The 16,786-nt window shown below is 49.7% G+C and overlaps 2 protein-coding genes across 2 annotated transcripts; both read left to right on the forward strand.

The window, feature by feature from the left end:
* The first annotated feature begins 1,557 nt into the window (after positions 1 to 1,557).
* Positions 1,558 to 3,017, forward strand: LOC113875311 (interferon lambda-4-like). Its single transcript, XM_027513645.1, has 5 exons — positions 1,558 to 1,725; positions 2,149 to 2,220; positions 2,306 to 2,449; positions 2,683 to 2,757; positions 2,919 to 3,017. The coding sequence occupies exons 1-5, from the start codon at positions 1,558 to 1,560 to the stop codon at positions 3,015 to 3,017; spliced, it is 558 nt and encodes a 185-aa protein (XP_027369446.1).
* Positions 3,017 to 8,070, forward strand: LOC113875312 (interferon lambda-3-like). The gene is made up of 6 exons (XM_027513646.1): positions 3,017 to 3,185; positions 6,706 to 6,893; positions 7,165 to 7,242; positions 7,555 to 7,698; positions 7,804 to 7,884; positions 7,972 to 8,070. The coding sequence occupies exons 1-6, from the start codon at positions 3,017 to 3,019 to the stop codon at positions 8,068 to 8,070; spliced, it is 759 nt and encodes a 252-aa protein (XP_027369447.1).
* The last annotated feature ends 8,716 nt before the right edge of the window (positions 8,071 to 16,786 follow it).

Genomic DNA, 16,786 nt, shown 5'->3' on the forward strand with positions numbered 1-16,786 from the left:
TGAACGTCAGAAGTATTGTCGTGAATTAAAGAAAATCAGATACCACAGTTAAGGAATTTAGCTCTTTTCCTTGTATGCAAAGATGGAAGAGTCTGGACTCACTGAAATCATTCCTTTCATATGCATCTCCGCTATCTGGGCCCAGTATCCTGAGTCCCCCAGCATTCAGCATAGGGAGTGGTTACAGCTTGACGGCTGCCGGATGTTGTTCTCCTTCCTGGGCTCAGAAATTCACCTTTGGAGGGCTGGAATCACTGATGGCTGTGACATCCTTGTCTATTGATATGGCAGGAAATACTCCATTTCTCAGTGAGAAAAAGGAATAAGAAACAAACGAAGTTACTGACAGAGACAAAAACAGGACCAAAGAGGTGGAGACAAAAGGGGAGGCGAATAGAGAGGAAAGAAAGAGAAATAGAATGAAATGAGGACAGAAGAGGAAAGAGAGGCGGCACTAAATCAGATACGGCGTGGGGGGTAGTTATGGCTTAGAGATCAAGCTTTGAAGCTGGTTTGAGTACAGGCTCAAATTCTGCCTCTGCCGATTATAAGCTGCGTATCTTGGAGAAGCTCCTTCGTCTTACTGTGCCACGGTTTTCCCATCTGCAAATTGGAGGTATAATAGAACTATTCTTGCAGTGTCATTTTTGGAATATTAAATGAGATGCTGCTGCTGCTGCTAAGTCGATTCAGTCGTGTCCGACTCCGTGCGACCCCACAGACGGCAGCCCACCAGGCTCCCCCGTCCCTGGGATTCTCCAGGCAAGAACACTGGAGTGGGTTGCCATTGCCTTCTCCAATGCATGAAAGTGAAAAGTGAAAGTCAAGTTGTTCAGTCGTGTCTGACTCTCCGAGACCCGATGAACTGCGGCCCACCAGGCTCCTCCATCCATGGGATTTTCCAGGCAAGAGTACTGGAGTGGGGTGCCATTGCCTTCTCCGTTAAATGAGATGAGTACATATCAATACCTTGGAACAGGGCCTAGTAACTGTGTAAGAGCTAATCGGCATTATAGAAAGGAGATAACGACACCCAGGGTGATGAAAGTGAAAGGATACAGAAAGGGCCTGGAAGTGTTGGCAGTCAGCTGGGGTGGCATCATTGCTGGCATTGCCTCACTGTGGGTTAAAGTCCTCACATCCCTGCCTACAACCCTCTGGGCCGATCAATGGCCAGCACTGACGTTGGGAAAGCTTACCCTGCACCGGGGAAGCCCGGTTGCTCGCTGGTCCCAGTTGAAACACTTAAAAGCCACCATGGAGGGTGCAGGCACCGCCGACCCAAGTGGGCACCACTCTGGACACCACCCAGAGGCCAGTGGAAGACAGGCCCTGCTGCAGTGCCAGGCACCCAAGCCACAGTGCAGGTGAGGAGTGAGGGAAGAGAGGCTGAGGGTAGGAGGGGTGTCAGGACACCTCCTGCCTCTTCCCCTGGGTGTGATCAGCATCCACGCTGTGAGTGACAGTCCTTGTGCCAGTCTAACCAGAGGCAGGGGCTTGGACTCAGGGCCTTCTCTTTAGGCTCCCTGATATCTGTCGCCTCCAGCAGGAGCAGAGATGGGGCAGAGTGGCACAGCCGCAGCGGTCGTGGGATTGTGGGTCTTGGTGACTGTGGGTGTAGCTGCCAACCCCAACGTGACTGAGCCTCAGCGCTGCCTCCTCTCACACTATCGCTCCTTGGACCCCCGGGCGCTGCTGGCTGTCAAGGCGCTGAGGGACCACTATGTGAGTGATGCTCAGAGGCCCCCACCCCTCCGCCCCTGGCACCCCCGGGCTCAGATATGCCAGTCTTTGTCCCAAGGGGCCCTGGCGAACTAGAGTCTAGTAGGTGCATGGCAGATCTCAGAATGGAGAACTGTCAACCCCGACCCCTTCCCTGAGGCTCTGGTGGTCGGTCATACAAGAACTTGAGGCGCATCACAGATGGGGGGCCCCCTCCAGGCGGACTCGGCTCGACATCAAGGCGCAGGCTCCGCACACAGTGTGCGGGTGCATTTCAGCTCACGCATCAGAGCGCAGCCTGGTTTGGGACACGAAAAACACCACCGTCCCGACCAGTCCTGATCCACGTCCAGGAATCCTCGACGTCCCAGTGCTCCGGGGGCCCTCGCCAGGAGGCCCTGCGTCACCCCAGCGCGTTTCCCGCAGGAAGAAGAGACGCTGAGCTGGGGGCCCCAAAACTGCTCGATCCGCCCGAAGAGGAACCCTCCCCGGCCGTCGGTGAGGCCCGAGGCCGGCGGGATTGTGTGTGCGGTGGGGGGCGACTCGGGCGCCGTCCCGTCTAACTCCAGCCCGGTTCCCTCAGTCCTGTGCGATGCTCCGCCGGATGGCCCGCGACCTCGCCGACGCCCAGGCCGTGCTGAGCAGCCTGCCGAGCCCCGAGCTCTTCCCCGGCGTCGGGCAGACCCTGGAGCTGCTGGCGGCCGCGGGGCGGGACGTGGCGGCCTGCGTGAGTGCTCGGCGGCCTGGCCCCGCGCCGCTCCCGGCTCGCTCTGCGCCCCTGGTCTCAGGGCCACGACCCGCACCGCGAAGCTGTCCCACTGAGCCCGGAAATGGGCACGGACACGAAAGGCATCCTCCCGGCTTTGCTCTGCGGCCGGAAGGATGAGGGTCCGAGTCACCGGGGAGGGGACGGGAGGCTCGGGTCTCCACCGCCTTCGCTGACCTCCTTCCCCGCTCCAGCTCGAGCTGGCCCGGCCAGGCTCCTGGAGGAGGTCCCCGCGGCGGCCCGGGAGGCGTCCCAAGACTCGCCGAGCTGTGAGTGGAGCCGGCGCGAGCGCGGCTGGACCGCAGGGAGGACCGCGGGAGGTGGAGACGGGGCGGGGGTCGGGCTTGCAGCCCTGAGGGTCTGGAGTGGGGGGTCTCACGGGAAGAAGAGTCCTGACTCAGCCCCGCCCTGCCTCCTTCCCGGGCTGCAGGAGTCGCCTCGATGCCACGAAGCCACCGTCATCTTCCACCTCCTGCGCCTGCTCGCGTGGGACCTGCGGCTGGTGGCGCACGCGGGGCCTTGTCTGTGATGCCGCCGCCGCTCCGTCTGGACCCGGAGCGCTCAGAGCGCCGGGCTGCGGGCGCCGCCCTCCTCCGTGGTCTCACTGAACCAGGGGGTCTCTCAGCCTCGACCCGTATGCGCTGGTGCCTGAGGCGCTCTTTCCTCAAAGACCAGGAAGAGTCCCCGGGAACCAGCGGTATTGCCGTGGGATGCGTTGCCCTAAGAACCTCCCAGGAAAAGACTGGAGTCCGTGTCTGCCTTGGTCGCTGACCACCACCACAGACCATGGACCAGTTTCTACTTCTGTAGTTACAGGAACCCTGTCCCATGACAGGTTCCAATCCCAGCTTTGAACCTTCCGTGGTCACCTTGAGAGTCCATAAATCTGTGACTCTTGGACCAGTTTCTACTTCTGTAGTTACAGGAACCCTGTCCCATGACAGGTTCCGATCCCAGCTTTGAACCCTCAGTGGTCACCTTGAGAGTCCATGAATCTGTGACTCTTGTAGCTCCCCACTGGAGAGGCCTCATTCCCTGAGGGACTGGGTAGTGGAGGGCCAAAAGTCCTTCTGAGAAGCAGTTTGGTTTTTTTTTTAATTCCCTAACTTGTGTGTTTTGTATTGATGAAGTTTCTGTGTATTTGCTATCCTGTCTTCTGTTGTTAATTTATTGCCAATGATTAAATATTTTTTGCATTTTTATTGGTTGTTTCTCCTGTAATCCTTGTGAGGAGGGCTGTTGAGCACAGAATGCTGAGACAGGGAAATCAGGTGACTTGAGTTTCGATTCTGTCCCTGCCACTTCATAATCGTGTCTCTGGACAAATTCTCTTTGAGCTTCAGTTTTCTCATCCATGCCATGGCATTATTGCACTTCTCTTGCAGTGAGTAATATACATTGAAATAATGTTTCTGAAACTTCCAGCTGAAGTCATGGACTGGCAGTAATAATTGATCTCCATTAAATCATCACACATATAAATACAAAACAATTGGACTTTAAAAACTTGTCAACGGACTTCCTTGGTGTTCCAGTGGTTAAGATGCTGGGCTTCCAGTGCATGGGGCTTGAGATGGATCCCTGGTTGGAGAATTAAGATCCTATTTGTCCCACTGTGGGGCAAAAAAAAAAGTCTGAATCTGTGGATGAACAATCTTTATGGACAGCTACAGGCCTGTTTCCCAAGGTCACACAACTAGTGATGGTCAGAGCCTGGCTTGAACCCCGGAATCTTTAACTCCAGCTCCCAGCTCCTACCTGGTATCTCAGAGAGTAAAGAATCTGCCTGCAACGGAAGAAACCCAGATTCAATCCCTAAATCAGGAAGATCCCCTGGAGGAGGAAATGGCAACCCACTCCAGTATTGTTGCCTGGAGAATCCCATGGACAGAGGAGCCTAGCGGGCTACAGTTCAAGAGTTCAAAAAGAGTCCGAAGTGACTACAGTAACACTTTCACTTTCTTCCCAAGCTCTTAACCACTGCCTTGAACTTCTTTTGTAAGAGAAGCACTATGATGTTTAAGAATTTTGAGGTATTTTGTCAATTTTCAGGATTCCTTTTAGCAATGTCTCCTCCCCTGATATACTGCTACTGCTAAGTCACTTCAGTCGTGTCTGACTCTGTGCAACCCCATAGACGGCAGCCCACCAGGCTCCCCATCCCTGGGATTCTCCAGGCAAGAACACTGGACTGGGTTTCCATTTCCCTCTCCAATGCATGAAAGTGAAAAGTGAAAGTTAAGTCACTCAGTTGTGTCTGACTCTTAGCGACCCCATGGACTGCAGCCTACCAGGCTCCTCCGTCCATGGGGTTTTCCAGGCAAGAGTACTGGAGTGGGTGCCATTGCCTTCTCCGTCCCCTGATATAACGTCCCTGCAATTGACAGAACTGACCAGAACACTGGTAGGTGCCTTGGGCACATCCCTGCTGTTGCTTTGGAAACATTGTTATGCATTAGTGTTCAAAGATATTCCCAGCTGAAGACTTTGGTCCACCCTCTCCCTGGAATTACGAATGAAGGAAAGAGGGGGTGGGAGGAATAGTCAAAAGGACTCCACACCTTCTACTGGAAAAATCCAACTCCATCCAAGTCCAGGAGCGCTAACCATACTGGGGCTGCTGAGCGCAGTGGCTATTTTCTGGTTTCAGACAAAATTCAGTTCACATCCTGCCTTCACTGATTATTTGCTGTGTGACCATGAACAACTTTCTTAAGTTCTCTGGGTCCCCCACCCCCACCGCCTGTCTTCTGTATTTGAAATGTAGATTAAAGCATGGATGACTTGGTGCTATCATGAGTATTCAAGACCACACTGCAGCAGAGACATAGACAGGCTCACAAAAGGAGGAGGTTCTCTCTCTTTTCCTTGTGCACTGACTGTTCCCTTTTCTTAGAAGGCTCCCTCTCAGATCTCCACGGAGCTGCCTCCCTCACTTCCTTTAGGGCTGCCCTCAAGTGTCATTTCATTACCGCATTTAATGCAAACTTTCTTTTCCACTCTGCTCTCAACCCTGGTTCATTTCTTTCATTTTCATTATCTGATGTTATCTACCATAATACATTCCACATGCCTAATCCCCCCCTCCCATACTGTCTGGTACCTTTTTTTTTGTTAAAAAAAAAAAAAAAAACACTTCACGAAGGATTGTTTTATGCCTTTTATTTTTTTTAGTGATCTCTTCCTTGCACCTTAAAAGGGTCTGACCCAAAGTGAGGGAGGGGGTGAGTAATTACTTAGTGAATGAATGAAGTCATTTTTCTCAAACCCAGTTGACTTCCCAGAAGTCTTGGTCACACCCTGATTTCATAGCAGATCCTCCTATTCCTGTGCCTGACAATCAGAGTACAGGTTAGTGCAGGCTCCGCCCCTCCCCCATTCTGTCACGATCAGTACCAGGTGGGGAGGGGCTGGTCTCTCTTAGTTACAGAGTGTTTCTGCCTTTCTGACCCCTCTCCTCACCCTCAACAGCACCCCTGGATCTTCTCCATCCTCTGAGCAGCCGCCCTCTTGGAAGGTCCAGGTTGTTCAAGGTAACACCTACAGGTGCCTTTTCCTTCCTCTTCCTGCACTGGGGCAGCTGCAAAAGAGAAAATCCCTCTGTCCCCTCCTCACCCAGTCTTAAATCAGCCTGGTCCCTGCAGAAGAACCCCCCGCACCCCTTGTGGGGCTGAAGCTCTCCCCATCCTGATTTTGTCTTCATTACTCACTCATTACTTCATTACTCATTCGAGGTAAGCATGAATTGATGTCATTTTATCTTTCGCTCAGTTGCTCACCTGGCTCACTGGCTCCGCCCTGCTCTGGGCTTTCCCAGCCCGGGCCTCCCCTGGTGGCCACTGTCAGCCTTTACCTGCGTTTTCACTTTTCCTACATCAGCTGGGATTGCCCAGCTGCACAGGCTAAAAGCTGCACCATGGAGCTCAGGCAGCAGTTACACCTCAGACCAGACAGAGCTGCAAGTTCAGAGACACGAACGGAGCAACGAGCCGAGATCCAGAAGAGGAGGCTGAAGTCAGAGACGCCAGACAAGACTGAGATCCCAGGCAACAGCCTCAGAGTGGACACTTGATCCCCCATTCTGACAGAGACCAGAGAGCAGGAATGAAGCTGGGTGAGCCCCCGCACCAGTGTCTGGGACCCTCGCCTCCCCAGAGCCTGCACCCTCACTCCCTGACGCCCTCCCTCCCCTCACCTTTCTATGCTTCCTTAACCAGACATGGCCCCGGGCTGCACGCTGGTGCTGGTGCTGATGCTGACGACCGTGGCGCTGAGCAGGACAGGAGCAGTTCCTGTGCCCTCTGCCCCCAGGGCCCTCCCACCTGCCAGGGGCTGCCACATGGCCCAGTTCAAGTCTCTGTCCCCTCAAGAGCTGCAGGCCTTCAAGACGGCCAGGGATGCCTTTGTGAGTCTCCCCACCCCTCCTGCAGTGGGTGAGCCCCCAGCCCCCTCCTGTGGGTTCCTAGACTACCTGGGCTGCAGGCAGGTCTGCCCCCCCTCCACGGGGCTGACCTCCCCCCTCCCCACAGTGGGCGATCTCCTGTCCTGTACTGGATGAGCCTCTACCATCTTTGGGAAGATAACCTCCCCTCCTCTGTTGCTGGCCATCCTCCGGTCTCCCTGGGGTCCCCCCTCCGTCCCTCCGGCTGTGATCCGACCTTGCCCTTGCTCTCTAGGAAGACTCGTTCTTGCCAAAGGACTGGGACTGCAGCACCCACCTTTTCCCCAGGACCCGGGACCTGAAGCACCTGCAGGTGAGTTGGGAGAGTCAGCCCCACCTGCCCTCACCTGCTCTGGCTCCGCAGGTGCCCCCTCACCTCCTCCTTCTCACGTGTCCTTCTCTCCCTGCCCTCCCCAGTCCTCTCCCACAGCTTCCGCTCAGCCAACCACGTGGACTGTGTCTCTCACCTGACCCTGCTTCCCCTCCCTCTGTCCCTCCCCCTGTCCCCCTCACCTGCCCCCCTCACCTGTCCCTTCACTTGCCCCCCTCACCTGCCCCCCTCACCTGCCCCCTCACCTGGTCCCTCTCACTTGCAGCTCTCACGTGTCTTCTGTCTCTTCCTCAGGTGTGGGAGCGCCCTGTGGCTCTGGAGGCAGAGCTGGCCCTGACACTGACAGTCCTGGAGGCCATGGCTAACTCATCCCTGGGCCACAGCCTGGAGCAGCCCCTTCGCACGTTGCAGAACATCCACTCCAAGCTCCAGGCCTGTGTGAGTGTTGGGGCCCCAGGCTGGGTCTGGGCTCTGACTGCCTGGACGTCCCCCTCGGTCCCCGGCTCTGCCTCACAGCCTCACCCCTCTCTCCTCTGCCCACAGGTCCCAGCTCAGCCCACAGCAAGCTCCAGGCCCCGGGGCCGCCTCCACCACTGGCTGCACCGCCTCCAGGAGGCCCGGAAGGTGAGTGAGCAGAGATGGCAAACTGTTGTCCGGGGCAGCTGGGATCCCAGACGTGGGAGATACTGAACCATCCCCCTCTTCCCTCAGGAGTCCCAGGACTGCCTCGAAGCCTCTGTGATGTTCAACCTCCTCCGCCTCCTCACCCGGGACCTGAAATGTGTTGCCAGCGGAGACCAGTGTGTCTGACCCCGGAGACCTGCCTGCAACCTGTCCCACCTTTTTAGATATTGTTTATGCACCAACTACCTCCACTGGATTATTGGTTCTAGATTCCTATTTTTTTACGAAGCCCCTAAATTATATTTATTCTTGTACTTTTTATACAATGTGTGAAAATAAACTATTTGTTCATGACATTGACCTTGCTTATATGTGTCTGAATATGTGACTGCATATGTGGCAGGGGGAATGGGAAGAGAGAAATGAAGAGAATAGGAAAGAATGTGGACTTGCCCGGTGGCTCAGTGGAAAAGAACCTGCCTGCTAGTGCAGGGAATGTGGTTCATTTCCTGGTGGGGGAGAGTTCCACGTGCCACGGAGCAGTGAAGCCTGTGGGACACAGCTACTGAGGTAGCACTCTACAGCTCACGTGCTGTAGGCCCTTGAGGTGCAGCTACTGAAGTACACGCAGGCAGGGCCTGTGTTTAGCAACAGAGAGACCACTGCAAGGAAAGGCCCATGCGCTGAAACAAGAGTAGCCCCTGTTTTCTGCAACTAGAGAAATCCTGCATGCAGCAGTAAAGGCCCAGCACAGCCAAAAATAAAGAAGTAGGTAATTTTAAAAAAGAGAATATAAAAGAATGAATGAGCAAGGAGTGAAAGAATCACTAAGGATTTTTCCAACCACAACAAGGGAAGATTTTATTGCACCACAAGCTGTCATTACATTAAGAAATAAGATGTCTAGAGGTGGCTGGGTCTGGGTCAGATCAGTGGGACAATGTCTTTATCATGGACCTACAGTCTGTATCTGTGAGTAGGTCTAAGCATATGTGTTAAAATTGTGTTTATGGTCCATTCACCCCAACTGCCTGTGGTTCTGAACCTGGGATGGCTTGTCAGATTGGAGATTTGCTGGGAGAAATATCACAGAGGAAGTTATCACCAAAAACTACTTAGTTCCACTGTGAGCATCGTTCTATGTAGACAACTGTGTTGGCTACAAATCATTTTTGTTTCTGATCTATGTGTCTTTTATTTCCCTTCTTGCCTGATTGGAATGGATAGGAGTGCAGTACTACTATGTTGAGTAAGAAGGGTGAGAGAGGACATGTTTGCCTTCCTCCTGATCTTAGGGGGAAAGCATTCAGTTTCACCATTAAGTGTAAATGTCAGCTGTGGGTTTTTTTTTTTGTAGATGCTCTTTTCTTTCTTTCTTTTTTTAAATGTATATATTGATTTGGCTGTGCCAGGTCTTAATTGCTGCATGTGGGATCTAGTTTCTTGACCAGGGATCAAACCCTGGTCCCCAGTATTGGGAGCATGGAGTCTTAGCCACTGGGCCACCAGGGAAGTCCCAAGATGCTTTCTTTCAAGTTGAGGAAGTTCCTTTTCATTCCTATTTTTTCTAAGAGTTTTCAAAAATCATAAGTGAATGCTTGTGTTTGGTAAATGTTTCTTCTTCATTGATATGATCATGTGATTTTTTTTTTTCTTTAGCCTGTCTTGGTGAATTGTATTGATTGGTTTTCAAATGTTGAACCAATCTCGTATGCTTGGAATGAATCCCTTAGGTGGTAGGGTATAATTCTTTTGATGTACTGCTGAATTCTGTGTGCCAACATTTTGTTAAGGATTTTTGTGTCTATATGCATTACTTTACTTTATGCAAGATAACAAGTTCAAATTATTTTTTAAGCCAGTCGAGTCAAAACTTACTGTTGTGCTGTGCTGTGCTGTCACTTCAGTCATGTCTGACTCTGCGACCCTATGGACTATAGCCCACCAGGCTCCTCCATCCATAGGATTCTACAGTCAAGAATACTGGAGTAGGTTGCCATGCCCTCCTCCAGGGGATCTTCCCAGCTCTGGGATTGAACCCACATCTCCTGTGTCTCCTGCACTGCAGGAGAATTCTTTATTGTTGAGCCACCAGGTAAGCCCAAAACTTACTGTTACTTGCAGCCAAAAGCATCCTTAATGATACACACGGAAATGAAAGGCAGGTTTCCCACAGAGCTGATGAATTCTGGCTGCATGGGATTGTTATGCCCCCACCATACCCAAGACTGTCATTGATACAAAGAGTCTTCATAATCAGTATCCATGGAAGCGGGGCAGGAAGATGAATAACCTGGAGCTACAATCCAGGTAAACAGGCTCTCCTGCCTACCCCAGTCTCTATGACATCACTCTTCCTTCAAACCTCTGTTTCTTGAAAGTTTCACTCCAACTCTTTCAAGTCTTCTCTGCTTCCTCTTATCAGTGACTTCGTCATGTCTTTTCTCTCTCTCCAAACAGATTACTTTGCTCTCTTCCTCACAGAAGCTACCAGGTAGAAATTCCACATCATCTATACCACACTCTACCTGTCCCCATCCTCCTCTTGCTTCCCCATCAAGATCAGTGAGCTGCCTTTCTTCCTAACTTGGACCAGTGCCTGACCCTGGTCCCTCTTATGTCCTTCCTCCATAAATTATTCTTCTCTTAGCCTCCATTTTCTATAACTTCCTTTCTACAAGTACCTGCCCATCGGTAGTCTCCTCTTTTATTAAATCCCTTTCTTAATCTGTCCTTTTTTCTGCAGCTATTTCTCCATTTCCCTTTACTGGCTCCACTTCCTTCTAGACTCCAAGTCTCTGTAACCCCTACAGTTGGCTTCTGTTCCCAGATATGCACTCCCCAACAACAATCTCCTTACAGCTAAATCCTGCATTGCTTCTCCAGTTCTCACCCTAGAAGACTTCTCAGCAGCATCTAACCCATTCCTCAGTAACTCCTTCTTGTAACTCTCTTCTACTTTGACCTTTGGGATACCACCCTCTCTTCTTCCTTCCATGTCTGCCTGCTTCTTCTCAGTCACATTTTCTGGTTCTCTTTCTTCTTCCTATCTCTCGAATACTGGAGTGTCTCAGGGGCCTGTCCTAGATCCTCATTTCTCTTCCCTACACTCTCTCTGGGGTCTTCTCACAAATCCCCATGGATTCACCAACTATATTCTCATTGACTACTTTTGTATCAGTCTGCTTAAGCTGGGTTATGCTTCAGTAACAAATGACCCTCAAACCAGAGGCTTATAACAACAAAGGTTTATTGCTTACTCATGCAACACAACCATCTTGAGTAAGTTGACTCTCAGCTCGTCACTGGGATCCAAGATGAAGGTGCAGTTCTATCTTGGACTTTGATGGTCTTAGAGAGAGTAGAGAGACAAGAGTACACGATGGACTAATCACTGGCTCTTAGAACTTCTGCTCAGAAATGATACAGATCACTTCACTTCCATCCCCATTTCATTGACCCAAACAAGTGACACAGTCATGCCTGAGGTCGATAGGGTAGAGATTAATAATTTCCCACAGAAATGGATTCCTCTCTTTGGAAGGTGAGAAGATATATTTCTTTATTTTTGACAGTGTCTGGTCTTAGTGGTGCAGGGGCTCTTCTTCTGGAGAGTGCAGGCTTACTTGCCACACGGCATGTGGGATCTTAGTTCCCAGACCAGAGATCAAAACCGCATCTGCTGCATTGGTAGGTGAGTTCTTAACCATTGGACCGCCAGGGAAGTCCCCAGGAAGAAGATATTTTGAATGATAAGGCAATATAAAACATCTTAAGTTCTCATCTCCAACTCTGACTTTAAAGACAGGATAAATTGGCGTTATTATTTTGCATAGAAATCAGCTCAAGTTCAGATCCAAACTGGACCAGCTGATAAGCCAATAGCAACAAAGACTCTGTCCCTAAAATTTCCCTTGCCATCTTCTGAATAATGGTCCTTAGAAAGGGATTGACTGGTGAAAACTCCCAAAAGAAGAGCTAATCCCACAGGGCTGAGAAGGCAGGATCAGTGTCCACTCTCCATGGTTCTGAACACCACTGATAGCTAGAAGAGGGTGGTTTCTTCCATTGCTGGGAGCTTGGTGAATGCCTGTTAACTTCTTCAGCACTTACAGATTTTTTAAATGGAATATTGTCACATCACCTGTGGTTGGAGAACAAATGGAAGAATCCTACTGTGTATGAAATGTAAATATGTTTACAGGGATTTTTTTTCCCCCTTAAATAACAGAAAACTTCAACTCAACTTGCTTAAACAATCAGGACTTTGTAAGATAGATCAGGAGTTGGCTAATTCAGAAAATCACACTAATGTTATTAATAATTCAAATTCTTCCCATCTTTCAGCCTTGCATTTCAGCTGCATCCTCAGGTTTGATCATCTCAGGTCATAAGGTGGCTACCACAGTTGCAGACATTAAATCCTTTGGGCAGAAAAAGGAAAGAATATCCATGTGTCCTGCTTATCACTAAGGAAAACCTTTCCCAGAAGCCCCCTAGCAGACTTCCTTTTAACCCCACACCAACAACCCATTAAAAATAGCAAATCCCAGGACTTCCCTGGTGGTTCAGTGATTAACAATCTGTTTTGCAATGCAAGGGATGTGGGTTCAATCCCTGTTTGGGGAACTAAGATCCGACATATCTCAGACCCTGTGTGATGCCAATGCTGAGTTTTCGAGTCACAGCTAGAGAGCTCATGCACCGCAACAAAAGATCCTGTGGGCCAAAACTAAGACCTGACATAGCCAAATAAGTAAATGTTTTTTAAAATTTGCAATCTTCCATGCTGTGCTTAGTCGCTCAGTTGTGTCTGACTCTTTGTGACCCCACGGCCTGTAGCCCACCAGGCTCCTCTGTCCATGGGGATTCTCCAGGCAAGAACACTGGAGTGGGTTGCCATGTCCCCCTCCGGGGGATCTTCCCAACTCAGGGATCAAATCAGGGTCTCCTGTATTGCAGGCAGATTCTTTACTGCCTGAGCCACCAGGGAAGCACCAGTGGTCCTGATGTCCCAGTGCTCAACTTTCCACCTCTCCCCCCAGCAAATATCTCCTTCTAACATATCATATATGTGCTTACTTACTGGAACTTCCCTGGCAGTCCAGTGGTTAAGACTTTGAGCTTCCACTTCAGGGGGCATGGGTTCGATCCCTGGTTGGGAAACTAAAATTCCACTTGCCATAATGTGGTCAAAAAAAAAAAAATAATAAAAATAGGGATTTCCCTGGTGGTCCAGTGGCTGGAACGCCATGCTCCCAGTGTAGGGGATTCAAGTTCAATCCCTGGTCAGGGAACTAGATCTCAGACGCTGCAGCTAAAGATCTCCCATGCTGAGATGAAGATTGAAGACTCCATGCACAGCCAAATAATTAAAATAAATATCTTAAAAATTAAAATAAATTCCAGCTCAATCCTATACCCACTCCAGCTACCACACTTCTCTGCCTCCTTGTATTAGTCAGGATTCTCCAGAGAAACAGAACTCTGACTGGATACAGATACAGATATAGACTATATATATATAGTTGTTTAGTCACTAAGTCATGGAGAAGGAAATGGCAACCCACTTCAGTATTCTTGCCTGGAGAATCCCAGGGACGGGGGAGCCTGGTGGGCTGCCATCTATGGGGTCGCACAGAGTCAGACACGACTGAAGAGACTTAGCAGCAGTAGCAGCAGCAGCACTAATCATGTCCAACTCTTTTGTGACCCCATGGATGGTAGTCCACCAGGCTCCTCTTTCCATGGGATTTCCCAGGCAAAAATAATGGAGCGGGTTGCCATTTCCATCTCCAGGGGATCTTTCTGACCCAGGAATTAAACCCATGTCCCCTGCATTGGCAGGCAGATTCTTTACAGCTGAACCACCAGAGAAGCCCTATATATATATACATATATATTTATTATAAGGAGTTGGCTTATGCATTATGGAGGCTAAGTCCCAGGGTCTTCCATTGGCTGCCTGGAGACCCAGGAGAGCTGATGTGTAAGTCAAGGCTAAGTCCAAAGGTAAGTCCAGGCTAAGTCCAAAGCCCTGAGAACCAGGAGAGCCTATAGCATAAGTTTCAGTCCCAAAACCAGGATGCTCGCAACTCAGGAAGAGCCAGTGTTCATCTAGAGTCTGAAAGCCAGAAAAGAGCACAATCTCAGCTCAATGCAGTCAAGCAAATGGAGTTCTCTCTTACTCAACCTTTCCCTTCTATTCAGGTCTGCCATTAATTAGATGAGGTCCACCCACCGTAGGGAGGGCAATATACTTGACTTACTCTACCAGTTCAAATGTAATCTAATCCAGAAACACACTCACAGACATAACTTGAACAACATTTGGCCAAATGTCTGGGGACCCCATGGCACAATCAAGTTAACATATAAAGCTGACCATCACATGCCGTTTTCAGCAATGTTTGTCAAAAGAATTGTCTAGGGAATTCCCTGGTGGTCCAGTGGTTAAGAATCCACCTTCCATTCCCAAACCCAATGGTTGATACTCAGACCAATGTTTCCTGATGTTTCAGCAGTAATTGACATGGGCGCTCATTCTCTGATCTATGAAACACATTCTTCCCTGGTTCCCACTTTCCTGGTTTTCCTTCTCTCTCTGGTGGTTCCTTCTCAGTTCCTTTTCTGATTTTCCATCTCCTGGAATATCCAGAGCTCATCACAGTGCTTATCTCTCATCTGTCTGTGATGTATGTATTTATTCTCATGGCTTAGAACCCAATCCCATCTCTGTAGTCATGGCTCTTGTGGCAGATTGAATTCTTGGTACACATTCTTCCCCTTTCCTGCATTTACACCCTTCCCATGGCCTCACTGAAGGCAGAATTTACTTCTCTGTCCCTTGATTTTGGACCCAGCATGTGACTTTTTAAAGCCAGTGATATATATATATGCAATGATGTACAACAATGTGCCTATTCTCAGTCCAGTCCTCAAGAAGCCTCATGGGTTTCCTGTTATTTCCTGGGGTTTTGCTCTGATGATGAGAAGAGCTCTCCTGGCTTGCTGCTGTCCGTTAGCCTGGCCTTAGACCTGAGCCATCCAGACCCTCAGCTTGAATCAGAGCCACCCAACTGAACCTGATTGGAATCGTCGAACCCCAGAGGTCAGCAGAGCCATCCCCAGCTCATCTGCAGAGAGCTGAGCTAAGTCAATGGTTACTGTGTTTTTGAGATTTTTTTGGTTGTTTATTACACAGCACACACTGACTGATACACCTCCCAAACTTAGCTTTCCAGACCTCACTCCTGAACTCCAGGCTTATACATCAAACTCACTACTGAACAATTTCATTTGGATATCTAATGGGCTTCTCAAACTTATCATGCCAGAAATGTAACTCCTGCTCTTCCCTACCCTAAACCTGTTTCTTCTGCAATCTTTCTTATCCTAGAAAATGGAAGCTCCATGTTTCCAGATCCCCAAGCCAAAGACCTTCGAATCATCATTGGTTCCTCTCTTTCTCCCATCTCCCACATCCAGTTAGTAAGTCCAATTGATGCTACTTGTAAGAATATGCTGCACTGGGCCCTTGCTTACTCCCTCACTGGCCCCACCCTGCTCCTGTCCACCCTCTCTCAGCTGGACCATGGCAGCAGCCTCTTCCCTGTGCTCCCCAGTCCTGCTGTGGACCCTTAGTCTGATCCCCACATGAAGCCAGAGGAAATCTGTAAATACCTGAGTCAAGTCAGGCCCCTCCCCTACCCAGAAAACTCTTCCATCTCACTTAGTGTGTTCATTGACCAGTGAATAAATAAACCAAGTAATGATATATATGCAGAAGTAAAATCAATCTAAAAAAAAAAACCAAATGGATTTGCATTACCCTAATGATTAGTGGCCATCTTCACACGTGCTTATTGGTCATTTGCATAAAAATGAGTCTTTTAAAAATGTTTGACTTATTTGGCTGCATCAGGTCTTAGCTACAGCACGAAGATCTTCGTTGCATCATGTGGGACCTTTTGTTGCAGTGCATGGACTCTCTAGTTGCAGCACTGGGGCCCAGTAATTGTGGTGTGCAGGCTTAGTTGCTCCACAGCATGTCGTATCTTAGTTCTTGGACCAGGGATTGAATCCACGTCCCCTGCATTGCAAGGGGAATTCACCTTAACCACTGGGCCACCATGAAACTCCCTGAAACGAGTCTTAGAGGGCCAAAATCAAGGTGTCAATAGGGCTGACTCCTTAGGGAGAATTCTGGGAAAAATTCTATTCCTTGCCTATTTCAACTTCTAGTGGCCACCTATATTCCTGGGCTTGTGGCCCCTTACCTATCTTCAAAGAACATCACTCCAGTCTCTGACTTAGCAGGCATACAGATAATCCAGGACAATCTTCTCATCTCAAGATCCTTAATTCAATTACATGTGCAGTTTTTTTTTGCCACAAAAAGGTCATACTCACAGGTTCCAGGATGAGGACCTGGATATCCTTGGAGGCCATTATCAGCTTGCCAGAGTCAGAATTCCCTCTGCTGTACACAGGTGGGACCCTGATGCTGGGAAAGATTGAAGGCAGGAGGAAAAGGGGATGACTGAGGATGAGATGGTCCGATGGCATCACCGACTCAATGGACATGAGTTTGAGGAAACTCCGGGAGTTGGTGATGGACAGGGAAGCCTGGCGTGCTGCAGTTCATGGGGTCACAAAGAGTCGGACGAGACTGAGTGACTGAACTGATACTGATACTGATCAGCCCACCACAGTCAAAATTCCATACCATACCCAGGTGGTGTAAAGGCTGCATTCCCTTTTCCCCCCTGGAGACTTGAGTCCTGTGTGACTGTCTCTCATCCCTCAACCTGCCTCTTACCCAAGCAATGTGACAATACCTCAATATCTAATCAGTATCTAATACATCAATATCTAATCTTTCTTCAGGAACAGGAAACTT

Source organism: Bos indicus x Bos taurus, chromosome 18, assembly GCF_003369695.1.
Source record: "Bos indicus x Bos taurus breed Angus x Brahman F1 hybrid chromosome 18, Bos_hybrid_MaternalHap_v2.0, whole genome shotgun sequence".
Lineage (NCBI taxonomy): Eukaryota > Metazoa > Chordata > Mammalia > Artiodactyla > Bovidae > Bos > Bos indicus x Bos taurus.